The sequence below is a fragment of the Caretta caretta genome, chromosome 24 (assembly GCF_965140235.1).
Source record: "Caretta caretta isolate rCarCar2 chromosome 24, rCarCar1.hap1, whole genome shotgun sequence".
Lineage (NCBI taxonomy): Eukaryota > Metazoa > Chordata > Testudines > Cheloniidae > Caretta > Caretta caretta.
Window position 1 is genome coordinate 5,577,220 of NC_134229.1, and position 27,631 is coordinate 5,604,850.

The 27,631-nt window shown below is 51.5% G+C and overlaps 1 protein-coding gene across 1 annotated transcript; it reads right to left on the reverse strand.

The window, feature by feature from the left end:
• Window positions 1-1,301: 1,301 nt before the first annotated feature.
• On the reverse strand, window positions 1,302-26,550 carry PAQR6 (progestin and adipoQ receptor family member 6). The gene is made up of 8 exons (XM_048828390.2): window positions 26,402-26,550; window positions 20,827-21,018; window positions 18,529-18,656; window positions 16,520-16,725; window positions 14,837-14,963; window positions 10,944-11,040; window positions 8,669-8,813; window positions 1,302-7,962 (listed from the first exon to the last, which is right to left on the reverse strand). Exons 2-8 carry the CDS (start codon window positions 20,875-20,877, stop codon window positions 7,691-7,693), a joined length of 1,026 nt encoding a protein of 341 aa, XP_048684347.1. The 5' UTR covers window positions 20,878-21,018; window positions 26,402-26,550; the 3' UTR covers window positions 1,302-7,690.
• Window positions 26,551-27,631: the final 1,081 nt, after the last annotated feature.

The window sequence follows — 27,631 nt, forward strand, 5'->3', positions numbered from 1 at the left end:
TCCCGGCTCTGAACCCTTTAGGAGCTAAGTGCGAGCTCCAAAGCAGCAAGGGGGACCCGCCTCTGGGCTCAGAGACATCAGCTAGAGCAGCCGGGCTAATGGGAAACCAGCCCGAGCAAGGCAGTGGCCATGGCAGGGGCAGGCTAGTCCATCGGTAAGAAGCTGAGGTTTAACTTCACCCCATCACTCCCTTTGTGGGGCCCTAAATAATCCTCCCGCCTTGCTCTTTACACTCTTCAGAGATTTGCTGGCTCATGTCCCCCCCTGCTCCTTATGCCCCCAGCTTCTTCCGAGAGTGGACCTCCGTGTATGTCATGGACCTTGATGGATTCAACCTCCCGGCTTCCCCGGAGAATCCGGTACAGCAAGACTTGTCCCCTCTTTCATAACCTGGCAAAGCACCCTGCAGCAGAGGTGGTAACAGAACTCAGGCGTCCTGATTCCCAGCCCTTCCTGCTCCCATCTGTGGATTGTGCTCCCTGGCAGAGCCAGGAATCAAACCCAGAAGGCCCAGCTTCCAGTCCCTCTTCTTGAACCTTCCGGCTTAGGTGAGGGGAATGAAAGGAATGTGATAGAAGTCACCGCTGCTTTCAAGGCTGGGGAAAGGAGAGACTCAGCAGTGTTAACAAAAAGAACAGGAGGACTTGTGGCACCTTAGAGACTAACCAATTTATTTGAGCATAAGCTTTCGTGAGCTACAGCTCACTTCGTCGGATGCCTACTGTGGAAAGTACAGAAGATCTTTTTATACACACAAACCATGAAAAAATGCCTGGATTTGTGCTGGAAATGGCCCAACTTGATTATCATACACAGTGTAAGGAGAGTGATCACTTTAGATAAGCTATTACCAGCAGGAGGGTGGGGTGGGGGGAGAGAAAACCTTTTGTAGTGGTAAACACCCATTTTTGCATGGTTTGTGTGTATAAAAAGATCTTCATCGGATGCATACTGTGGAAAGCATCCTGTGGAAAGTACAGAAGATCTTTTGTACTTAAAAAGATCTTCTGTACTTTCCACAGTAGGCATCCGACGAAGTGAGCTGTAGCTCACGAAAGCTTATGCTCAAATAAATTGGTTAGTCTCTAAGGTGCCACAAGTCCTCCTGTTCTTTTTGCGAATACAGACTAACATGGCTGTTACTCTGAAACCAGCAGTGTTAACAGAAATCACAGCTTCTAGGCAAAGGTTTATGGCATTCGAGGGAATTGGCTGGCCCTTCCTCTTTGAGGCAAGCAGCCGGGCTGCTCTCCGAAGCGCTGACCCCTCCGAGAGGGAAAACAACACAACGAACAAGCCAGTTTTTGTTCTAAAGTTTATTCCAGTTTTGATTTAAAGCTGTTTATGCCACACACACGCATGCCGGTAAAAACCAAGCACCCCCCCAGAGCAGACAGAGCGCAGTCTATCCAAGGGGCTGTCCCGGACAGACGGACTCCGAGACAGGCAGGTTTGCTGCCTGCCCAACAGTGGTAATATTAATAATCCATCTCAGCGGCAGCTCTCAACCCACTAATTGACAAAGGAGGGCAGCAGCCAACTTCCAACTGCCAGCGTGTCCCCTCGAGTGGGGTGGAAATTCATGCAACCATATCACCCGGCAAGTGCATTCCAACCTCGTTGAAAGATAGAAATGGAGAAGCCACCGATGAATCCATTCAGCCCCTAGAACCAGGGGAGGCGAGGTTCCCTGCACTACATTCCCCCCACGATTTCCTTGGGAGACTATTCCACAGCGCAGAGGAATTGGGTTGGATCCCTTTAAATAACGCGTGGGCTTTCTAATTCAGACGCCAACAGCAGCAGCGTAGCTAGGCCTGGTATGTTTGCATAGAGACAGTGATCGTGGTTGTGTGTCACGGAGGTTTAAACATAACCTTATGTAGAGAACAAAGAAACAAACTGGCATCCCAGGAAGGCCCGTGAGAGGGCTCACAACCTATTTAAAAGGAATGCCACCCCATTCCCAGACACTGCATCCAGCGGTCACTATCAAAGCTGGTCCTGATATTTACCTGTCTGGGTCTGATCACATCGGCCAGCTTCTGTCCTCTGATCCAGGCCTTTCATTCAGAGTTAGTTGCACGTGTTATGCCCAGAAAGCACATGGAGTATACATATAAATTAAGTCAATGGGAGTGGGTATTTCCTAGACACTGGCTCAAATCTTTCCCTTCCAAAGACGAGTTTCGATTTGGGGTTCCCTCCCCAAATCAATAGGCCAGGACTAACACCCCCACCATCGCTACCTACAATAAATAGGGAGAAAAATACAAAACGCACTGGGATCTAGTGAGTGCTCGCTTTCGTCACGTCAGAAAACAGCAAAGAAGTTGCTTTAGGAAACACAGACTCAACCCCACAAAATGCAGTAGGACGGAGAAGACGACAGCTCCGGGTTGTCTAATACCCAGCCGTTATAAAATGCTTTCCATCCATTGGTCTCAAAGCCCTTTATAAAGTAGGCTGACAGCTATTATCACCATTTTATCAATGGGGAAACTGAGGCACAAGCAGGAATGCCTTTTCTTGGGTCACGTGCTGAGCCACATAAAGAGCCCAGCTCTCCTGATTCCCCATCCACAGCTTTATCCCCTAGGCCCCCCTGCCAAGCGATTCTCCAGTCTTGAGTTTAAGGCAGCAGCTCTGGCAAGGTCCCATCGAATGCAGAGCGACCTCAGAGAGGAGCCGTTTGTTCTACTCCAGAGAAAAATGTCCCTTCAGCCCCGATCCTGGGAAGGGGTGAATAATCCTTAGCTATGGGGGCTTCAGAGATTCACAGGATTGGGGCCTCTACACAGAGGCATAGCTATAACTGGGACTCTGAGCTTCACATATCAACGCACGGCCCCGCGCTTGGGCCATTCCTTCTGTACAGGCCCAGCGAGTCAGCAACAGCACCGACAGGAGACTCCTGACCCCTCCCCAAATCTCCTGCTCTGACCACTAGATCTCATTCTCACCTGGAGCTGAACAACCACCGCCTGCCAGACAGACAGACCCACACCCACAATATTCCAGATCTAACCCCCAGATGCCCACACTTCCCTGAATTCAGGCAGGGAGAGGACAGCCGGCTGGGCAGACTGATTCTATACCATGAAGGCTGCTCTGGTGCCGACCTGCAGGGCAGCTAAATTGAGGCCCCTTCCGTGAGAAATAAGCGACGAGTGGCACAGCTCACCGTGCAGATTGCTGTGTCTGTTGCTGCTGTTGGCAGGCTTCTAGCTACAGAGGAAGGTGGGGGAAAAAATCTAATCTGACAAGCAAGTGCGTGTCCCTTGGCCACACGGGTGATAAATACCAGGAGCATAGCAGAATCGCAGGCAGCCCCTTGCAACACACAAGAACTTTAATGCTGTAAATCTACCCCCTGCTAAACTGGCTTCATGCAGACATTTATCTGCATTCCGGGTTCTCCCGAGGAACACAGGATAGCCAGAGGGGGACCTGGGTTCTTTAAGAGAAAAAGGTGAGTTGTTAGAGCAGTAGATAATGCCAGGGCGCCAAACTACAAGATTTGCCCCATTCTCAGCTGGTGTTCATCAGCAGAACTCCATTGATTTCAATGGAGCAATGCTAGTTTACGCCAGCTGAGGATTTAGTCCAGCCTCTGGGTAAATGGAGGCCGATCTAGCACAGAAGGCACCAAGGCGTCTCAAAACACTCGGACTCAGCCTGGATTGTGGGGGGGAGTGGGGGACTGCCTGTCATTGAAACAAAAAGAAAAGGAGGACTTGTGGCACCTTAGAGACTAACCAATTTATTTGCTCAAATAAATTGGTTAGTCTCTAAGGTGCCACAAGTCCTCCTTTTCTTTTTGCGAATACAGACTAACACGACTGCTCCTCTGAAACCTGTCATTGAAACAGAATCACTCATTGCTCCTAGGAGAATACAGGCCTAGATGCACCGAGGGGTTAATCTGGTACAGGTGCAAGACTGGACAGAGGTCAGGTCTAGTACAACAGGAGGTGGGAGAAGTGGGGCAACGGGTCATTAATTGCAGGGGAGCCTTGCAAAAATGATTAGTGTGAAAAAAGGCAACCCCAAGCCAACCCAAGGAGGGGAAGGAACAAGGCAGTACATACACAATGCCACTAGGTGGCCGCCTAAGACCCAGGGTGTCTGCCTCCGTCTTCTGCACCAGGCTTCAGGGCTAAGCCATTGGGGCTGATCCGGCCCAGTGGCTGGGAGCAGCCCGGATCACAAACACTCGGTGCGCGCCCAGCTCAGGGAGGAGAGAAGCCAATGCCCGCTGGGAGTCTGGCCAGCCATGTGGAGCAGCTTGAGTTTGTTTGGAAATTGATCTGTCGGTGGGTGGAGACAGATGAGCTCCAAGAGTTACCATCAACGAACACACTGTCCGACCCGCTAGGGGCCTGGCACAGCCCTGCCTCTGGGAGTTCCAGACTAGTCAGCCTTTTCGAAGGGCCGGTGCATGGCCACACACATCCCACACAGGGCTGGCATCAAGGGCAAAGCTCTCATTGAGTCCAGTGGTGCAGGATCGGGCCCTACAGCAGAGAGACTGACATATGGTCTGTACAACACCAGCTCGGTTGAAGTTACTGGGAGTTTGGCCACTGGTTTCTCAGGTGGCCAGGATCTCACCCGCTAGCTGTACAGCCAAGGTCAGTTGCTGGGCACTTTAGAGACGGCACAGAGGGAGGCAACGGCCCAAATCCGGACCTATTTGAAGCAGCTGGATCTCCAGTGATTTCAGCACAGCTGCTGGTGCCAGGACCCTAATCTAGTGCAGAGAATGGGGGTGCTGGAAGCACCAACAGGGGCCACCTCAAAGTGGGGAACAGAGTCCAGGAGAGTCCCCAAAGAAGCCAAGCCTTCGGGGGTTTGTTCTCTTTGCTTAACGAGGTCTTCCCACCTGCCTTTTTAATTAGCCTTTTAATTAGCCTTTAATTAGCCACCTGCAAACAGAAGGACATAAGCACCATGCAAGAGTGTTAAAGCATCTTAAGACTTGATTCTACGTTGCGCCCCTCCCACTCCTCCTGCCGTTCCTTGCACTAGTGAAAACACGCCACCGTTCTGATCTGGGAGTGTCTCACACTCACACAAGGGCCGGGAGAGGCGTGGAAAATAATCATGCCTCTTAAGTTTGGCTACTGCATTCGCTGCCTTGACTAGCTCCTCCTCAGCACCTACTGGGAACCACTTAAAACTACTCATCTTGCTGCCCTGGCTACGCCATCTTTCTACCAGCCTAGGGCCTATTCCTAGCACCCTGTCAGCTCTACACACCCCAGAATAACTGTCACACTGAGCCAAGGCTGGGTCATTCGCTTTTTCCCCCAACTCAAACCTCAACATCTCCCCCCTTTACCTCTCCGGATGATTTGGCCTTGTCGCGAAGGCCCTATAAACACACCGTAACGCCTCTCAGCTACCCCCTCCGGACTGATGGCTGTTGAGGACTCTCCAGGACAAGTTCCCCCAGTGCTGGACTCTAGCCATGTGGGGATCTCCAGCTGGGCAGCGCTTGGCAGGGCTGGCTTCATGCAGCGCTCTCGCTACAAAGCTGACCTCTCCGAGCACACGGATTTCCCCGGGGCCGGATTCCAAGCGCCGTCAGACCCTCTGGGGCCGGGGGGGATGTCTGCCTTGCAGGCGGCGGTGTGATTCGCAGTGCAGGGCAGACAGACTAGCGCTAGCTTGGCTCCAGCTAACCTCTGTCCACCCGCACTGTGCAATCACAATGCCCAGCTTGCCGGGCAGACACCCTCAGGGAGGGATCCGGAGGCAGATTTCGGCCAGGGTGTCAAGCTGAGCGCAGAGTCTATGCAACAGGAGAGCTGAAATGAGAGACGGGCTGCAGTGCAAACCCTCTGTCGGCATCACCTGCGAGGGGACAATGGACTTCTCCTTGGACAGGTCGTGGAGGGGGAGTCGAGAGAGAGATTTTATACTCAGAGCTGGAAGGAGATTTAAAAATACACCGTAAACCCTGCGCGCACACACCCCCCAAAAAATACACCGTAACCCCCCCCACACACAGAGACACACACACGCAAATACACCATAAGCCACATGCGCGCACACCCCCCCCACAAAAATACACCGTAAACCACACACAAACACACCGTAAACCGCCGCACACCTTACCCCACACAAATACACTGTAACTCCCCCCCACAAATATACCACAACCCCCCCACACAGAGAGAGAGCGAGACAGAGACACACACACACAAACACCGTAAACCACACATACACGCACCCCCCTCCCACAAAAATACACCGTAAACCACACACACACAAATACACCATAAACCACACACACACACACACACACACACACACACACTCTCTCAGCCAGATGCAGGTTTAACAATCTCGATTTGAATCAAGCCTGCTCTCCCACCAAAACTAGCCCTGTTGCAAAACAAATCTTTGCCACATTCCCCCTGCCCCAGCCTGGTTTTCATGTCAGCCCCTCCTGACTAGGGCTGCCAACCCTCCAGGATTGCCCTGGACTCTCCAGGAATTAAAGATGAATCTTTCATTCAAGATTACGTCATGTGATGACCCCCTGCCCCCCGGGGACACGTCCAACCAAAATTGGCAGCCCTGCTCCTGAGAGCGCAGAAGAGCCCTGGGTCACCCGGGGTGGGTGGCACCCACCAGATGTCTCCTGCCATCGGTTGGTAAAAAAGGAACATAAGAGCGGAGGACAGGATTCACCTCGGTCCATAGACCCACCAAGCCCCTTGCCCATGGGGCCTTCTCCAAGCCTGATCCACAGATACGGCCCCCAGCTACGGTGGGGGCTGTTTAGCTCAAACACCAGAGGCTCGTGTGTGTGGCTCTGATGGTTGGTGCCCCAGGGCATCAGCTGGCACATTGGCATCAAGCTCTTCCCCTTGGGAGCAGGGAGTGACTTGTCCGAGATCACACACTGACTCAATGCAAGGGTTGGGAACTGAACCCCGGAGTCCTGGCTGCCAGTCCTCTGCTCTATCCACTAGGTCCAGGCTCCCTTCCAGAATGGGAAATAGAACCCAGGAGTCCTGGCTCCTATGCCCCTTGCTCTAGCCATAAAAATCACACTCCCCAGAGTTAGAAATAGAACCCAGGAGTCCTGCTAAAGCCACCTGTGGCCTCTCATCTTGTCTCTGGCCAGTAATGGAGTCAAGCTGCCCCATTCCAGTTTGGATTTCAAGCCATCCAGGGGCTAGAAGGTGACAGCATCAGCCCTGGGATTTGGTTCAGGGGATAAAGGGACAGGGGAAAACCCTGGATCACGCCCAGTTCCCAAAGCCAAATGGCCACAAATATCTCCGGAGGCCTCCTATCACTGGTGACATACCAGCGGCCCATGTCCGCAGCCTCACGGGAGGACAGCTGCAGTTACAGGGGGTCGGAGCAGGGGATCAGGAGTCAGGACGCCTGGGTTCTTCTCCCAGCTCTCGGGGAGTATGGGCTAATGGTGAGAGCTGGATCTAGGGTTGGAGGCTCAGCCCTAGGTTAGAGCACCCCCACTTCAGGGAGCGCTCGTCAGGGAACCTTGTGACAAGGGCATGGCCCCTCCCGCACGGAGCTGTCCTGAGGTACGAGAGGTGGATCCCGCCAGGCACTGACATACACACGCTAAGGGCCCTTCTCCCTTCAGCCCCCTCTGAGCCCAGACCCCAAGCCGCCCTCACCCGTTGTCTCTGGGGGTGGGCAGGCGTCACTGCTCCTTGGGGCGGCCTGCCTCGGGCACGGTGCTCTGCAGGATGGAGGAGCCGCCCGGCCAGCGTAGCAGGGCCACGGTGAAACCCCCGATGATGAGCAGGTTCCCCAGCAGGGCCAGGCTGACGGTGCCGAAGGTGGCGGAGAAGGCGGGCGCCGGGGCCCGGGTGCTCAGCCAGGCCTGCCGCGAGCGCACGTCCGACAGGACGGCCTCCAGCTGGAAGTGAGTGCCCACCACCGCGCAGATGTGGAACAGCTGGTGGCTGTGCCCTGCCGAGAGATAAGTGGCCGGGGGGGGGGAAGTCATCACCCCCTGCTGTGATGCAGGGAGGGGCAGGTAAGGTGGGGGAAGGGACCTGGCTGGTGGGAGTAGGGTGTGTGTGTGTGTAGGGTGCAGGAAGGGGCTGAGCTGCTGGCGTGGGGTAAAAGGTTAGAAAGGGACTGGTGTGGGGCTTGGACCTGGGCTGGGGGGATGGGAACAGAGGGATGCCAAGAAAACACCCCTCCTCCCTTTCCCAGCTGGCCCCAGGCTCTAAAGGGCCTTTCTGCACCTGGCCTGCCCCCCACACCCCGACTCCCTGGGATTCACCCCATAGGTCGCTAAGTGACAGGGAGGCTGGTGGATGGAGTCACTCCAGATTTAGACAGTGGGGCGGGGGGGGGGGTCCGGTGCTGTGCTCCTGAGCATGACTGGGTCTACAGTGTCCAGGTAACTGAGATAGCCAAGGGGTGAGGCATGGTCAGGCACCTCGTCCTCCATGGGGGGCAGGTCACAGGCCCCTGGAATCCCCAGTGAGCAACTGGGGGCAGAACAGGGGAGCCGAGGCCGCAGGAGGGGGGAAGCCATCACAGTGCGACACGCCCTGCTGGCCATGGTCGATTGGCCTCGCGACAGGGTGTCGAGACACAGGGGCGCAGCTCCTGCAAAGCGGTCTGGGGTACAGGAGCCGGGTCTCCTCCCCCCCCCCCAACTTACCAATAAAGTCGAAGCGCCCGGGCGCCAGGCGTTCCGGCAGGTGGGAGGCAAAGAGGAAGCCGGTGAGCAGGGCAAAGAGAAGGTGGTAGAAGTAACCCGCGGTGGCATCATTCCAGGTGCAGCCATCCCCAAAGCAGAACAGAAGCTGCAGGGCAAATGGGGATGGGGCGGGAGAGAGGAGAAGCAGTGGTAGGGAAGACCAGTGGGGATGCCTGGGTTCTAACCTGGCTGTGGGAGTGCGGTCTACTGGTTACATTGGGGGTCAGGACTCCTGGGTTCTATGCTCAGCTTTCCTGCAGACTCAGTTGAGCAAGTAACTTCCCTCCCTCGCCTCAGTTTCCCCTTCTGTCAAAGCAGGATGGGAACAGCGGCATACCTCAGCGAGAAGCCATGAGGATGAATTAGTGAGAAGCACTAAGCCTGGTGAGAGTTAAGTGTCGCACCAGGAAAGCCTGACACTGCAAAACATTTGCCTTCCTTTGTATCATTCCATGTCGTTTATAGCCGGGTGCTGCCTAGAGGCCCCAGCACAGTACGTACCCACAGAAAAAGTTTGTAGTGTAATTAGTCAAGACAGGGAGGGGAAACTGAGGCACACAGAGGGGCAGTGACTTGCCCAAGATCAGCCAGCAGGTTTAGTAGCAGGGCTGGGAATAGAACCCAGCTCTCCTGACTGCAAACCCCAAGGCTCTATCCATCCTGCTTACTTTACAGCACTAAGTATTTTCCCAAAGCGGGGCCTAACTCTTTAGGTCCCACTCCGGCAATTGCATCGCCCCGAGCCTCCCCCCAGAAGCCAGCGTGGGTCAGCCTGGGAAATGCAGTACCCCGGGTGGGTCATCAGACATTAAAACACAACAAATCCTGCATCTTGGCAGGGGGGTTAGACTAGACGACCCTTGTGGTCTCTCTTAACCCTACGGTTCCAGGGTCAACAGCCAGGATCCAACCTGGGACCTGGGGATCAAAAAGCACAACCCACTACCTCTACCCACTGAGCTCAGAGACCCAGTTCCGCTAGCCAGTGCTGTAGCAGGCTCAACACCTCGGTGGTCCAGCCCCACTGAAGGGATAGAGCCCCACATCAGCTACGTAACATTAGCTACGTCTCTCCTACAAGCACTACGGCTGTGCCCCAATAGTGAAGACATTTGCTACAGCCATGGAAGGGGTTTTCCCCCTATCATTGTAGTTAATCCATCCCCTTGAGTGGCGGTAGCTATCAATGGCAGAATTCTTCCAGCAGCGTCTATACCAGGCTTAATTATGTCTCTCGGGGGTCAGGGGGGTTGACTTTTCTGCATCCCTGAGTGACGTAACTAGGTCGATCTAAGTTTTAGGTGTAGACCAGTCCCAGGTGCGGATTACGGCAGCAGATCCAGGAGCAGGAAGGTCTCACCCACCCCTGCATCCCACAGCACCAAGAACCATTTCCCTTTGCTGTTGTATTCCGCCCGCCGAGCCCATGCCCTCTGAAACCTAGCCACTGCCTGCTAGTGCTGCTGGGAGCAAATTCAAAGCCCCAGCGGTTCCTTTCTAGGAAGGATGAGTCACATCCTGCATTGCTGAGGAAAACAAGCCACGGAAGCTGTTATTGTTTGCATCGCTGGCCATAACACTGCAGGAGGCATTAAAGAGACACTCCCTTTTTAAAAACTGTTAATGTCTCCTGTGGAAATGCCTTCTCCTGGGTTCCAACCACTCTCCTGAGTCCCACGCCTCCCTGGCGCTCCCACAGCCTCCCAGTGGGGACGGGGACAGCATTTGCAACAGCAATTTGCAATTTGAGCCCCCTCCCAACTCAAGACACCTCAAAGGGACTGATTTGCTGACAGTGCTGAGCCCCCGCTCTTAGGAAGTCAGGATTCTTCCAGGTGTCTCATGGTGCACGTCCAGACGTCACGGTTATGATTAGTATGGGGGTAGCGTCTGGAGGCCCCAGTTCTGGACTAGGATGCAGATCAAAAAAGACATCCTGCCCCCAAAGAGCAAACAAAGCAAATCTAGTCCTTTTTGAAAAAAATGTACCTCAATTTGCCCATCTGTAAAATGGGGAGAATAATGCTTCCTTTCTCCCCCCGAGTGTCAGCTCTATGGGGTGGTGGCTTTGCAGCACCCACTGCAATGGGACCCAATCTTAGCTGAGGTCTCTTAGCTGGTGTACAGGAATGTATTGGACTAAGTTCTTTGCATCAAGGGTGGTATCTTCATAAATTTCCCTACAGAGCCTAGGGCAAGGGAGCCCCACCCCAAATTGCTCCTGAAATTGACTTACCCTATAAAACAGCGGGATATTGTCATAGACAAAGGGATACACAAAGGCCGTTGTCCGTAAAACCTTGCTCAGCCGGGGACACTCCAATTCCGGGAAACTGGGAATCACACAGGGAGAGATCTGAATTAAGAGCCACATAGTCACTAAGAGCTGCCAATGAGCCTCACTAAATTCAGTTCTGGAATGGATGCTGAAACCAAACCAAACTAACTGCATCGCCCCAGGCAGACCCCTATGTCCCCCAGAAGCCAGCATGGGTTAGCCTGGAAAATGCAGTACCCCGGTACTATTTTACCGGTGCCCTGGTTTATTAGCGCAGATTATTATAGCAATGATCCCAAGTAGATTACTTCAAATGAACCCTCACACGCTGAAGCTGGGATTGGTTTTTCAAAGGAGACAAAGGTCTTGTCGACATAGACATTGACAATTGCAGAATAAGCTATTCTGTAACAGTTCCAATGTGGGCACTCTATTCCAGTATAAAAGTGATTTTATTCTGGAATAATTACTCTGCTTTGGAAGCACCTCAATTATTCTGTAACAAGTGTCTTTTAGTCCATATTACTGTGTGGACACCAAATTATTCTGGAACGGCTACTGTCTAATAGTTTATTCTGCAATAGCTAATCTGATCAGGGTCCCTAGTGGCCTCAGACACCAAACGCCTTTCAACTGAGTGCCTAAATCCCCTCGAGTCACCTTTGAAATCCAAGCCTGAATGATTAAGAACAGAAAGCAGGATGAAATTCATGTTAGACTGAAATGTTAATTTACTGTTTGCAATTCACGCAGCTTGGAAAATGCACAGACTGGTCAGTTTAATTTTTTTTATTCCTAGTGAATTTCACACAAAGATGCATTAGCAAGCCAGGCAAGGGAATTTTTGTTTCTAGTCAATTTCCCTTTCAAGATCTCATGCACAAGAAAGCAACCAGGGAATTTGGTTGGCGATATAGAGAGGAACATTTATCACCGCTCTTAAGGTTTTGTAAAAATTGGATAGTTTTGGTTTTTTTTAAACACAAAAAGGCTAATGAAGGGAGTCAAAAACAACGTGAAAGCATCCCATTCATTGTGATTCATATAATCCCTTCAGATAACCAAATCCAGAATGAAAAGGAGTACTTGTGGCACCTTAGAGACTAACCAATTTATTTGAGCATGAGCTTTCGTGAGCTACAGCTCACTTCATCAGATGTGAGCTACAGCTCACGAAAGCTCATGCTCAAATAAATTGGTTAGTCTCTAAGGTGCCACAAGTACTCCTTTTCTTTTTGCGAATACAGACTAACACGGCTGTTCCTCTGAAACAAATCCAGAATGTTGCTTGATTTCCTCTCCCCCTCCCACTCCTGGAAGTGTATGGCATTTGATCACAATTGAAGTCTGCACTGAGAATGTTGTGAAAATAAGTCACAATTGTTGCCAAGTCTGGCTGCATTCTTGCATAACAGCACTTGGACACCATTCCTGGTCATTTCTGTTTCAAGTTATGGTGAAAAATATGCTTGTAAAAAAAGAAAGAAATTGCCGTTCTCTTTTGGAAAGTTACAATGTCAAAACTCCTTTCTCAGCAGATCTGTGGGTAGGCAGTGTTGTCTATAAGCCTATGCTGTTTTGTACTCCTCCTATAACCCTGTACAGCACCATTAACCCTGGATTTTATTTCTCGTGCTGCAGCAGGAGAATTGTTTACTAGTTCCAATCAGCTGTATAAACCCACTGAAGGCAACAAGACTGCATATGGGTCCCTGATGGCACAACATGGGCCTGAAAGGTTTTTGTTATTAGTGACAATGTATGAAAAGGAGAAGCAGCAGCTAGATCAAAACCAGGTTTGATCTGGAGTAACTGAGAGGCAAGAAACCCCAGCTCCACACAGGACCATTAGTACAAAGTCACATTTCAGACCTGAACCTCCCCTTGAAATTAAAAACACTTCATTTCCCAGCTTCGGGACTGAGGCCCGATGACCCGGAGGGAGCAGCAGCTGCTCTCGTCAATTTCAAGAGCAGACCAGCATCAAGGAAAAATTAAGACCAGAGCTCAAAGTGGGAGCAACCTGGGAAAGCAGGAGATCTTAGACCTACAGTGATTAACAACACTTCCCTCCAACTGCATAAAGCAGGAGAGATACTGACCTGCAGGCTCGTGCACTGTTTTCCCTTGGAAGTCTGTCCTGGCCCAGAAATATAACCAAAACTCATTTATTTCCACATCCACTGAGCTGTTTAGTTCCTGGCAGGTGGCACTTCTGGGGCCAGGAGGGCTGAACTAAATAACACTTTGCATCTCTCCCTGCTGCTTTCCATCTGTGGATCTCAACGTGCTTTACGCCTCCATCTGGTCAACGGTTTTCAGAAGTTGGCACCAACGTCTGGGTGCCCGGCTCAAGATGCCCTGGGGCTGTATTTTCAGACAGCTCCCACAGACGCCAGCTGGGGTTTGGGCTGTCCAGAGATTCTGCAAATTAAGCCCCTTTGGGTTTCTGAAACCAATTGCCACTTTTTGGAAATCTTGGACATTCAATTCTCACCCCATCCCTCTGGGGTATGTAGTATTATTTATCCATCTAAGGTATGTCTATTCTGCATTGTGAACCCACATTGGTGAGGCAGCTTCGTGGACTGTTTCCAAGCCCACGTCTGAGCGTCCACACTGCAGTGGAAACCCAGGTTTACAATTGCTGGACCAACATCTCACAGCCACGTTAACGCGTCCACACTGCGCTACGCCGACCTTCTGACGCAGGTCTGCGGTTTGAGCTGCATCCACACTGCAAAAATGACCCGAGTCAGTGGGACTCTTTCTGATCCACCCCCAGAGCAGGGTTTGAGGACCTGAGTCCTTGCTGAGTCGAGTCAGACTGATGTGTGAGTGGATGGAAGAGGGACTAGGGCTCAAACCTGAGTCAGAGCCTAGGCTTAGCATGCAGTGTAGACAGACCCATGATTGGGGGATGGTGGAGGCTGAGGTACAGGGAATGGAAGTTATCACAAGGTCAGGCAGTGAGACAGTGACTTAGTAGGGAATAGAACCCAGGAGTCCAGGCCAGACACCCTATCCGCTGCTCTCACCCCTAGATGCCAATTCTCATGCTACCTGGCTACAGGTTCCGTTTAAAGACTGAACGGTTATGACTCTACAAAGGGATTTGTTTGATCACCATTTTAAATAAAGGCACATGCTTTCAACAGAACAGATGATATAATAGGCTAGGATTTTACCCTTTGCCTGAAGCAAGTTGAGTGAAATCAGCCAGGGCAGGAGAACCAGTATCCAGTCTCTGAGAGTGGATGACCTGACTAAGAGCCGTGCGTAAGCTTGAAAGAGTCTCTCTCTCACCAACAGAAGTTGGTCCAATAAAATATATTACTTCGCCCACCTTGTCTGTCAGTGGACAAAACCAGACATTTCAGACAGGCGCAAGAAGTGCCCAGTGAATAATTATGGACTAACCTGCCCATCACAGGGGACGTTTCCCCACCCCTTGTCAGCTAAAGGTTGGCTTACGACCTGAAAGATTGAAACCCCATGTCTATTGTTTTTATCCTATGTAATGTAACCATAGATTGTTCTCTTGGATTCAGTGGCATCTTGTGGCAAGGAGTTCCACCGGCCAACTCGGCACTGCACTCAAAATAACTTGTGAAATCATGCACGAGACCCACTCAGTGCAGCCCCTGCTGAAATCATCAAAGGTTGTACGGGTGTGAAGTGCTGGAATAATTTGCCTCACAAGCGAATAGGACAGATCTGCTGACTGGCTGGGGTGTTAGTGTATTATGCATAAAGAAACAGATGCAAGGAGGATTTGCACAGCAGAGAAATGGATAACGCCCTGATATTTTGCATAATACGTTCTTGGTACTGCATAGACCCTTACATACCGGGAGTAACAAGACAGACTGGTGCAGATAAATGAGTTAAAAGCAGCCATTGGTACAAAGTAATGGTGTAAAGTGCTGTTAACCCAACGGTCTGGCATCGCATAGGCTCCATATGTGAAAGCACAGCCTACAACACAAACACACTACATTATGGGACGGCATTGGACAAGACTCAGGTCACATTCTGCTAGGCCAGGGGCGGCCGACCTGTGGCTCCAGAGCCCTTCAGAAGTTAACAGGCGGCTCCTTGTCTAGGCACTGACTCCGGGGCTGGAGCGGCTGGTGCCAACTTTCCAATGGGCCGGGGGGGCGGGGGGGGGGGGGCTGGGGGTGCTCACTGCTCAACCCCTGGCTCATCACAGGCCCTTCCCCCCACTCCACCCTTTCCCGCCCCCTCCCCTGAGCCTGCCATGCCCTCGCTCCTCCTCCTCCTCGCCCCCCACCCAGAGCCTCCTGCACTGCCATGAAAGAGCTGATCCAGAGGTGCAGGGAGGGAGGGAGGGGGAGGCGCTGATCGGCTGGGCTGTCGGTGGGAGCAGGGGGAGCTGATGGGGGGCTGCTGATGTGTTACTGGGGCTCTTTGGCCATGTACACTGGTAAATTCTGGCTCCTTCTCAGGCTCAGATTGGCCACCCCTGTGCTAGTCGCTTAGTGGCAGGGAAACCAGCCAACTTTATGAAGCCGCCTTTGGGAGCTTAATAGAGCTGGGCAGAGATTTTCAACGGAAACATATTTTTTTGGCAACGGCAAAGTGGATTCGGTGACCCCCAAAATGCCAAGTTTGTCACATTGCTTCGGTTGGAACAAGATTCCAACAAACAATCAAAGTTCCGTTTCGGCATTTTCTGAAACCAAACATTTCCGTTTGCTTATTTCAAAATGTTCCTGCCATTTTTAGGTGGTTGGTTTTTTAAAAACACATTCAAAAACATGCTCAGAAAACAGAACAAAATGCTCCATTGAAATAAGTGCTTCATTCAACCCAAAATGGAATGTTTTGGATTTTCTGATTCACTGGGAGTCCAATTTTTAAAGTCCAATTTTTCTTCCAGAATTGCCAGTGAATCAAAAAAAAAAAAAATCTGTTATTTGCCCTGCTTTAGACTTCAGGGTGCTGGCAAAACCTAGTCCACAGAGAGAACTCACTCCCCAAACTGAAACTGATCAATTGCTCAGGGGGAAACGAGAGAGGCTTTAGGGCAGTACAACACTGAGAAATCAGACTGGCTCTGGCAGATCGATCTGGGGAGCAGATTCCAGAGCCCAGGGGGCTGCGTTTGAGCACAAAGGGGCCTGGAAAGGGAGCCGGCTGGGAGTACATTTCAGAGCTCTCAACCAAAAAGAGGAGAGCCTGTACTTCTCACGTGATGAGATTTACTAATCAGGGGCAGATCTCCCCTGGGTGTAAATTGGTGTCATGAAGTCAATGGGACGATGCTGATTTACAGCAGCCAAGGGTGTTGCCTGGCTGACCCAGAAGGAGAAGCGTACTCCCAAAGGCCGGGCTGTTAAACAGAGCTGCACCTGACCCAGGACCGTGGATCCAATTGGCTAGGGCATCCAGATTCCAGAGCTGAATTCTGTGACTCAAGCCCCTCCCTAGATACAAGCCCAGAGAACCTCTGGCCTTGTCTTTAAACTTGCTGCCCCTGGCCACTTGCCACGTGGGAGCTTCGGACTTACCCAGGCTGTAGAGGCTAAGGGCTCCATAGTCAAAGAAGTAGCAAATGTGGCGGGCGTGGGCAGACATGGTGCTGAAGGTGTGGGCGCAGCTGGAGGTGAAGGGGTACAGGCAGACCAGCAACATGTAGACGAGGAAAGGCCAGTTGTAAGCGTCTCTGCAGAAATCCAGGGAGGAGGAGAGCACCAGGAACCGCCACACGAAATACCTGAGAGGTCAACGGGCACAAATGGGGTTGGTGCATCACAGGGACTATAGCGCCCCCCCAGACCTTTATGAGGTTTGGCCAACTTTCCACACTCTCTGAGAATAGGGAGCCGGGAACCAGACCTCTGGAGTTTCTAGGTCAAGCTCTGCAGCATTGTCATTTCAGTTCCCACACGGTGAAACTGAGGCAGAGATGAAGAGAACAGAACAGGACTCAACTCAGGATTCCTGACTCCCCGTACACCCTGCTCTAGACACCATTCCCTGATTCCCAGCCCCCGTTCTAGTCACTAGGCCCTCGGTCCTTTGGAGAGCTGGGAATGAAACCCAGGAGTCCTGACTCCTGCTCTACTCACTAGACACCATCTTTCAGAGGATGTCTACACAGTCACTAAACACCCGCGGGGCTGGCCCATGCCAGCCGACTCGGACTCGCAGGGCAGGACTGTTTCATTGCAACGTACGTGTCCAGGCTCAGGCAGAAGGCTGGGCTCTAGGACCCTGTGGGGTGGGAGGCTCCAGCCCAAGCTGTAAAGTCTACACTGCAGTGAAACAGCCCTGTGTAGACCAGTGGTTCCCAAACTTTAACAGCCTGTGATCCCCTTACACGAAAATATCAAATCTCACAAAAACCCCTCCTAAAAATGAATATTTCCAGGGATTTTGTCCCTTACCTGAGCATAAATGATAGAAGCAGTGATCTTGGAAATAATTTGGTTTTTTAGGACATGCTTATTACACACTATTTATCATTACATTATTATTTAGCATTACATGATTAATTCTTTTACATTATGAAAACGGCAACGCTCTTCCAAGATTTCACTTCTGTAGCTTGTACCACTTTGATTCAGCCTCCTACATGTTTCATCAAGGAGTACCAGACGTGAAACAGCAGGAAGGTATTTAAGAAGCCGATTCAAATAAAGAGTTCCTCCCACAAGCATTCAGGTCTTGAGCAGTCCAGGCAAACAACTCACGACTACAACAAAGCTAAACTTGTTCTGCCAGGAAGTCATGGTCATGGGGCTCGGGCTGCCGGCAGCAGCGCCCAGGGTCCCTAGGGACGGCTCTGTCGAACCTCCAAGGGTTCACAAACCCCAGTTTGGGAACCACTGGTGTAGACCAAGCCCCACGAGCACGAGTTGGCTGGCACGGGCCAGCCAGGGGTTTTTCTTCGCTGTGTAGACACCCCCTCAGAGGCCAAAGAAAGGAACCCTTGAGTAATGACTCCCAGTTCCCTGGTCTGGCCACTAGACCACCCTGCTTCCATTGCTGGAACGGATTCCTCGAAGAGTTAACAGCTGCTTGGGGACCCAGCTGTCGTTTCTTCATATTGATTATTGGGCAAAGCGTTGGCACAACAGGAAGAGTTGGGGCAAACAATCAACTGATTTGAAGATGGAGCTTGATCAGTTTCTTAACGGGATGACCTGATAGGGCTGCCTGCCATAGCCTGGACTGGACTCTATGACCCAGGAGGACCCGTTGCCCATGTAATAACGTGCAAGCTTTGGGCAATAGATTGGCACCCCTCCATGCTTCAGCAGTTAATAAAGCCGGGTGGCAAAATAGTTTTTCCGCCCCCATGAAAGTTCAAGATAGCAAAGAAATTTCCCATTCAGAAATGGGACGAAGAGTTTCAACCCATCGGCATTTCCCGACAGAGACGTGTTTAGCTGAAATATTCCCCCACCTCCCACAGGTATCCCCATTGAAGGAGTCCGTGCGCCCAGGCAGGACGGGCATCGCCCCATGGCCGAGAAGCCACACTTCATCTGGTGCAGCCCAGCCAGTCATTTACCAGGTCGGGAGGAAGTGGGTCCAGATATTGACAGTCTCGTTGGTCATTTGGAAGGAGCTCAGGATGCAGTCCAAGGCAGAGCTCTTTGGATGGCGGTAGCCTGACATGATGCCATCCTCCCAGAAGATCTGCCAGGGGAGAAAAGCCACACCAGGTCAGAGGGAACCAAAAGGAGGCATTATTTCATCCCTTAGTGAGTGAAATCCACATTGGGACATCCCTATACAGTATCACCAAATGATTTCCATAGGAGGTCAGTATCAACAGCCCCATTGTACAGATGGGGAAACTGAGGCACAGAATGGAGCAGTGACTTGCCTAAGATCGCCCAGCAGGTCAGTGGCAGAGCTGGGAAGAGAACCCAGGTCTCCCACCCCACAGGGCGGAGTCCTATCCGCTGCCTCCCACAGCATGGGGGTGTTTTGTCTCTGGATCAGGAGCAGAATCAGGGCCCCTCTCTTTTATTGGGGGATTTTCCACGTGGGCTTCTGTGCTGGGAGTTGCATGGAGCTCTCTTTGGAGGGGAGACGCAGGGCCACCCAGGATGCAACAATCCGCCCTTTAATCACCACTGCGTGGGAGGGGCAGGGCTGGGATTCCGGGAACAGACCCTGGCTTACGCTCACTGTTCAGAAAGTTCAGCCGGGGAAAGGGACCTGACCCACCACCCACCCAGCCTGTCCTCACCACTTGGAGTCATTTCACTCACTGCATGTTGCTAAACTGAGTGCTCTACAGAGACCTCATCCCAAAGAACAGTGGGCCAGATCCTCGACTGGTGTAAATCAGGGTCTACGCTGACACCAGCTGGAGATCTGTCCCAGTGCTTCCAATGGAGTGACATCTATTTACACCAGATGCATGGGATCTGGCCCCATTGGCTCCAATGGAATGGGGCAGATTTACACCCCCTGGGGATAAGATTCTGAATATGGAGGACACAATGAATCTGAACAAGCAGACAAATAGGAGAAAGATGGCAAAATGCCACACTGTTCAAATCAGCAATTTATGAAGTGTGCGTGTGTTGGGGGGGGGGGTCCTGCTGAATAGGGATTGGGGGGGGGGTGTAATGACTGTCCTCTCCTAAAGAGATTTTTATTATTTGTATCACAGTAGCATCCCAGAGCCCTAGACATGAACCAGGAACCCAGGGTGCTAGGCGCTGTACAAACAGAACAATAAGACGGTGCCTACCCATGGTACCACCACATCACAGAACAGCCTCCTCCTTCCAATATAATAAGGCTCAGGAAGTTAACATGGGCTTTTTAAAGCCTTTACCACCAGTTGCTTCCCAGGTCTGTCTCTTTTGTTGATTCTCCCAGATTTATCCCAACTGGCCTTTGTTGGCTTCAGTGACATTACTCCTCACGAACCCTTGCTCTAACTCCATTGGGGTCCCTCGCCATTTACATCCCAGCTGGGGAGAGGTAAACGAGGCCCTGTGTGCGCTGAATTGTTTTTCATCCTAGATGCATCAATTACATCTTTCTTCAGGTGAATCTTGTTTTGTCTATTGCTCCCATAGCTGATCCCTTTGCATGTGTCCTCCCTGGTATTTGCAACTCGACCCCGTTTGGTAGCATGTGAATTTCATTTAACATGCCTTCCCCATATCACCTATAAAGATGCTAAATAAAACCAGAACTAACCCTGGTCCCTGCACCCCATCCCCACTCACTTCATCTCCCCACTCCTAATTTAACAGATTGCACTCCATATTGTATGCACCAATTACATAGAGCCTCCCAAAGTTCTGTGTTGTAATATTGGGTTCACTTGCAATTTCACCGACCAGGGAAATAACCTATTTCCTTCCCTGATGAACCAACGGACGCACCCCACCCATGTACTTATTCTCTACACCAGTACTGACTTGGACTCTTGATACATTCCATGGGTGGCGTACCCGAGCCCATTTATCCACTGATGCTTTAAACCCCAATCTGGATCTATGCTGGTTACGTGATATGTATGTACCTCGTGAACCTTGTAACCGATACTTGCAATCCCGCATAACCCAAGCCTGACCCCAGATGTACAGTACCTTCCCTCTTAACTTGTGTAAATTTGATTTTAAACATTAATTTTAATAAAATGTTTAGCCACTAGATGGCTCCGTATGCTGTAGAGAGCTCCAGGAGGGGGACTGCGGTTGCCTGGTCAACAAAGGAGACAAAGCTGGGACTAGTTCTGTGTGGAAGGTTGCCTGTTTGGATCTAGTTCCTGCTTAAAGACAGACTGGGATTGCACAGATCAAGACACGTGATCGGGGTGAAGTGGGGCAATACTCACACGAGGTACTTGGTGAACCCTGAATATCTGAGGCAACTTTATCGTCAGCATTTTAGGTCGGGGGTGGGGAATATTAAAGGTGCAGGTGGCTCAACCTTCAGGAGGGAAGCAATGGAGCCCTCAGAGCCTTTAACTCTCCTGTGTGGCTTCACTCTTCTCTAGCCCCTTGCTAGAGGGTCGAACGTGTGTGTCCTGGAAAGACATTGCAAATAAAGGGGGAGAGACAGCAAAATAATTATCATTGCACAGCAACAGAGAGGGAATATACAGTCAGCCTGCACTTGGAATATTGAATTAGAGCTCAGCATGTCCCAGATACTCTCCAAACACAGAGGGAATATACGGTCAGCCTGCACCTGGAACTGTGGAGTAGGGCTTAGCACGTCCCAGGTACTCTCCAGACACAGAAGCAGCAGCATCCCCTGCCCCAAGGAGTCCGAAAAGATCTCACAAGCAGGAAAGAACTCTAGCTGCCCAGAAACTGTGATTGCTTGAATTTCGCAGCATTGCCAAGCCCAAGTGTTCCAAAATCATGAGTCACGTGCTCCAAAGTCATTAGATTGGCTTAGCAAAGTGGTGAGATTTAATGGAAAAAAAAAATCACAGATTCGGGGTTTGTTTGATTTGCCAGCTGGTTTCCAAGCATCCAGGGTGCTCTCACTGCATGATTTTAAGCTCTTCTTTTAGTGCCCTGGCAACTTCCAGGGATTCTCACAACAACATTTTTGGTGGCCGCTCTGACAAACCCGTCACTCTGGCCCTTCAACGAGAGCCCGACCCAGGGAAGGTGGGTCTGGTGCTTGTGTCCCAGGCTCCCTGTGCCCTGTCTGGGCAGGAGCAGGGGAGCACCCCGGTGACCAGATACCACAGCTGACTCCACTGTCAAGAGCCGCCTCTGGCGTTACACGCACAGGCCCCATGTGTCCCCAGAGGTGCTGCCCAGAGCCCTCGAGGAGGCTGCATGGTGCAGGACGCTGATCCCTGCGGGCAATCCCAATCTCTGCCCAGGCTTTGGAGGCTGTCGTGGCTGCAAAAAAAAAAATAAAAAAAATTTTTTGCTGGTGGCCGCATTTGAGAAACGTTGCACTAGACCATGCCACATCTGTGAAAGGAACCAGGACTAGAAGGGAATGCATGCATCTCTTCTCCTTTTCTCCATTTACTCCTACTGATGGCAGGTGTTTGTACTAAGGGAGCTGGTGGTGAGAGTAGAACCCCAAACCCCTGCTCTCAGTTTTGGCAATGCGGTCCCATGGTTAGAGCAAAGGGTTGGGAGCCAGGGCTCATTGACTCTGGGAAGCAGCGTTTCCTAGTGGTTAGAGCAGCAGACTGGGAGTAAGGCCCCGGGGGCTCTATTTCTAGCTCTCTCATGGGCTCACTGCACAGCCTTGGACAGGTCACTGAGATGTTTCTCTGTTTATGTTGCAAGGCCTAACTGAGTAAGGAACTGAAGCCTTAGGAGCCTAAGTCCCATTCACTTTCAATGAGACTTCAGCTCCTCACCCGTGGAATGTGAGCAGAGCAATACCTAAATGCCTTAAAAACCCCACCTGGGCCTGAGTCCCTCTGTGCTTCATCCCCATCCATAAAACAGGGATGATTCTTCTTGGTTACAGGGGCACTTAGCAACTCTAGTCAGGGACCAGGAGTAGGTGCTATACAGACCCAGAACACAGACAGCCCCTGCCTCACACGCTGTACAATCAAAGTGCCAAACAAGAAACAGGTGGGGACGCAGAGAGGCTTAGCATCATTCCGTCTTTTGCCAGCCTGGTCCATTTAGACTCCAGACTTTTTGGGGCAAGGACTGTCTAGCCCCATGTTGTCTGTGCAGCACCTGGCACGATGGAGCCCTGAGCTCAGCTGGGTGCTCCAGGTCATCACAGATCACAAATGGCCTCTGGAAAGACCAAGCATAATTTTGCCCCAGATTTCACCGTTCACCAGACACATGACTATAAAGGGAGCTCAAAGAGCCTCCAAAAATCGACAGATGTTAGAAATCAACGTTGCCTTGTTTGGCTCGAGTTCCCCCGACTCCCCCAGCGGGAGCACAGCCCTATCCTGCCAAAAGAAGAGCAGCAAAAAAATCAACTCCCCCGCCTCACCCCTTGGCTAGAAACCAATTCCCCTTTGTCAGTTTCACACAAGGCTTCCATTGAATGCCAGCCATCTGCATCACGTGTCTCCCAAAGGGTCAGGAGGGAGCAGCAGAAGCCAAGGTGAAAGTTAGTTCCGTAAGGTTTGAATAGAGGGAGAAAGTCGGAAAGAGCCAATTTGCCAGATTGACCACCAAGATAATCCGCGTCAGATTGCCCCTCTCCTGCTCTTCCCCTGAACCGGGGCTCCAAATAAAACCACCTCCCAACTGGAACAGGGTTCAGAAAGATCTGGCTCTGGATCAGCCCCTTGCTATTTGCTCAACATTCAGTGTTTGGCTGTGCAAAGCTGCTACAGTTATGATCCAAAATGACAAGCAGATTTCCTTGTCCCCGACTCTGAGCGTCCCAGCCTGTAGCTACTGCTTCTCTAGCCTCTCCCCATCCATCGAGTTCACTCCTGGGCATTACTGTATGTCACTCTGAACGGCATTAGCCAACCGAGAGTCATCAGACCGTTTGGGGAAAGGAGAAGAGTGAGGGCGGAGCCAGATTTGAAAGATTTAACATTTTGAAGATTTTCTTTGAACGTTATTATTTGCATCAACCTAGTGCCTAAAAGCCCTAGTTGGGACCTCATGGTGCCAGGCGCTGTACAAACACAGACCAAAAAAAAGACAGTCCCTGCCCCAAAGACCTGCCGATCTAAGTCAGAAAGACAAAGAGACAACAGATGGAATCGGACAGGGGTGTACAAGGAGAAAGTGATCGGCCCACCAAGGCATAACCGTTGTCAAGTTTTCTGTAGGCATCCCAGGCAAGAAGAGTTTTCACATTCCAAGTTGAGAGTCAACCAATCAGAAACCTCATCTTCCCTAGGGTCAGCCTGGCCCTGCTCAGGGTCCCGGCCAGAAGGGAGAAAAGCGAAAGGAATCTTTGAACTCAATTCCTCTGGGCAGGGCCCATCCAAATCCCCCTGTCTTTGATTGGACCCCTCCCACTCCACATACTCACAACAGCCTCCTGGCTCACCTCCTTCCCTACCTGGGGGTGGGCTGCGGGGGAAAAGACCCTTCGATGATGGTGACAGATTCTGTGGCAATGAAGGCTAGAGAAGAACCCAGAAGAGACAGCAGTGGGGCCCAGAGGGTAGAGCACCGGGGCTGGGAGTGAGGATTGCTCCCGCTCAACTGATGGAGCTTTGGGAACGTCCTTTCCCTCAGATGGCCCTTCTGTTAAACAGGTAACAAACCCCATCTCCCGGGGGGCGGCGCAGGGTAATTTACTAGTGTTCGAAAACAGTTCTGGCATTCTTGGCTGGAAGGTTTCATAGGTGGAAAGACAAGTTCTGACAAGCATCAGACAAACCCTGCGATGCAGAGGACACACAGGAAAATGCTCGAGAGAAGTGCGTTAGGTAATTATGACTCCCGCTGCTGCAGGAATTAACTGAGCGCCTCATCGTCTTAATCAGTTTATCCTCACAAAAAGCTGTATCAGTCCCATTTTACAGATGGGGGAAACTGAGGCAGAGAAAGATTTAAGGCCCAGAACCCGAAAGGTAAATTTGAATACCTTCGAGGATCTGGGCCTAACTGACTTGCCTGAGGTCACACGAGGAGCCAGGAATCGAACTGAGATTTCTTATCTGTGTATCATAGGGTTTTATACTGCCACCCATCACCATAGCCTCTGGGCACCTTCCATGTAAAATCAGTATCAATAGCCAAGTCCGTGGCAGACTTCCTGAAGCCTCTGGCACTTCCTCCTTCTGGATAAAACCCTGAGCCCCAGTCCAGTGCTGCATCGAGACCACCCTTCCTACCATCAGCACCTGACTGAGCGGCATAATCCCCATTGCAGAAGGGGAAAGGGAGGCACAGAATCTGCACGACAGCAGACCCTAACTTACCTCCCATACCCCGGCCGAGCCTGTCTGACAATTTAGGAGGAAAGAAGCCATGGGATCGATTTTAAAGCGCGTTGGGAAATGAAGCCTTATCAAGAGGCCTTTCTGCAGCAGACGCTGCTAAGCACTCAGCGACTTTCCATGTTCAAATCACTTTACAATCATGAGCAAATGAAGTCTCACCCCTGCCCGGCAATAAGACTGCCTAGCGCCCACCCTGGATAGTGCTTTACCGTCCGAGCGCTTTGCAGACAACACGCTGCTAAAACCTCCCAGGGTCTGAGGGGAGCCGTGGGGCCTCCAGGTGCGGGGAGGGGACACCGCATGTCACTGGCAGAGCTCAGAAGAGAACCTGGGAGTCCTGACTCAGAGTGCCCTAAAGCCCCAGCAGCCCTGTCATTAATCATCCTGGGTCAGACCCACCGCTGAGGTGGAGGGCCCTGACTGCTGTAAAGAAGGGCCCAGGGATAGGGGCGCTAGCCTGGGACTGAAGATGCCAGGGTTCAATTCCCTGCTCTGCCACAGACTCCTTGTGTGACCGTGGGCAAGTCACTTAGTCCCTGCACTGCCACTCCTGTCATAGCACCCCCTTGTGCCTGGACATAGCATTGCAGGGAACTTTGCTTCTAGCACCCCTGGTCACTGCTTCCTTGGCCCCCGTGGTGTCCTGTCTCTCCGAGGGTCTGGCCCTCCAGCCAGCTGACTGAAAAGTTCAATGCCCTTCTGGGGTAACAAAAGGTCCAAGTCAATCTCTAAACTAATAGCTCCTGTCCCCCACTCTTGAACGTCCCTGCGACATTTCTCCTACGCTGCTACCTTCAGGCAGGTTTCCCCTTCACCCCCCCCCCCTCTCGTGGGGACACTGGCAGCTTCCCTCAGGGATCTCCCTGCTCCTTCCAGGGCCCCTCCAGAGGGGTCCAGCCAGCTCCGTATGGGTCTCTTTCTGGCTGGCTTCTCCAGCTTCTTCTCTCCTGGGCCTCCTCCTTGACTGAGTTCATGGCTCTGTTTAACGACCCCTCCCCGCCACCCCTCGACACAGATGGGGTCAGTCATTATAATTAAAGTCTCCTTCACACCCAGCTAGGGTCACTCAGGAGGCCGAGGGACAGCTGCTAGCTCACGGGCCCGGCTGAGCCCAGCTTGCCTTTAAGGTCCAGCCGGCCTGTACCAGGGGGATCCCAACACTGCCCTACCGCTCCAGAGGGCTGTGAGGATAAATCGATTAAAGACTGTGAGGCTCTTGGCTACGAAGTAGTGGGGGCCAGATAAATACTGTAGCTAGATTGACTACAGTGTAACTATGCCAGTTTACACCAGCGAGGACCTGGTCGCCACAGATGGGGAAACTGAGGCACAGAGTTTGGGGGAGAGAGACAGCAAATCAGAAACACAACCCAGGAGTCCTGCCTCCCTGTCCTCCAACGTCCCATTTGGAGACGATCCCCAAGCAGGCGGTAGCTCCCTTCGCACAGTGTATTAACAGGGAAAGGGTGGGGGAGGGAAATCAGCCAGCTGGTGACTACCCTACGGGTAATGGTAAAGCCAGAGAGCAGAAGAAATGCCAAACCTGGTCTGGAGACGGTAGAAGGGGGATCCCCCAGCCGTTGCTACCGCTTCATGGTATCGGCTTGGAGCTCAGAGCTCGCTGCATCGGAAGGGGCCCTCCTAGCTACTCCACTGTTGTGTTTTTTCTCGCTTTTTTTAGCCACATTCCTTGGCAGAGCACATGGAAAGCAGCCAAGGGCTCCCTCCCATGACAGCTCCAGCCTATTGGTGGAGGGGGAAGAAAAGGCCTCTTTGAGAGGCTGGGATCAGGAGACAACAGAGTCAATAAAAAGGAGCTTTTGTACTGGAAATATCCCATTATTCCCGCCCCCCCCCCCCCCTTTTATGTTTTAGTCTTAAAACATCCACCGCAGGGACTGCAAAACAATCGGGCACCCTCCCTTCTTGGGACACCTCCCCCAGCTAAGGGCATTAGCCTCCAGAGTATAAACTCACAATCCCTAGCATCTTCCCAGGAAATCCCATACCCTACTTCTGGGCTCCCTCCCATCAAGCGGACGGGGAGGTCACCAGCAGGGCATTATTGTAAAGACTTTTGCCCCCAGCTGAGCACGTGCAGCTCAGAACCTCACTGCAAGATATTCTGGGTGGCTGCATGTGGAAGACAAACCAGAAAAAGAGGAATCTTTTCTCGCTATGCCCGAATCCCGAGTGTCCTTTGGTGACATCATCATGGTCAGATAGGCCATAACGCTTCCCCTAAAGGATTTCTGGAGTGCTTTGCAAACAGGGCTGTGACATTAATCATAATGCTCTCAATGTTATCTTGGGCTCCCCCTGCCCGTTTATAAAGGGTTAATATACAATTAATAGACCTTACCTGAATGCTTCAGACAGGAGTACAGACCAGATCCTCAATGTATTTAGCCTCTTAACTTCCACTGATTTCAGGGGAAGCCTAAATATTGGAGCCTAAATACCTTGGGTCACCGTTAAACCAAGCTGGCATGGACACAGGGCTGAGATCAAGTTGAAGAAGGGTAGAGGTGGAGTTTAAGTGGGGAGGGTGCTGCAGTAATCTGTTAGGGCCCAACTGTAGCTCGCACCCTTCATCATTAGCTAGAAGAAAGTCACCTGTGGAGAGATTCAAGTTCAGAGATAACCGTAAATTGGGAAGAGCTGTATGCCCAAGCGAGGACAAAGAAATAATACAGGAAGACCTAAAGTACAATTATTAGTGACTTTCACTTAAACTAACTGGGGCTTCCCTACAAAGTGAGTTATTGCATGG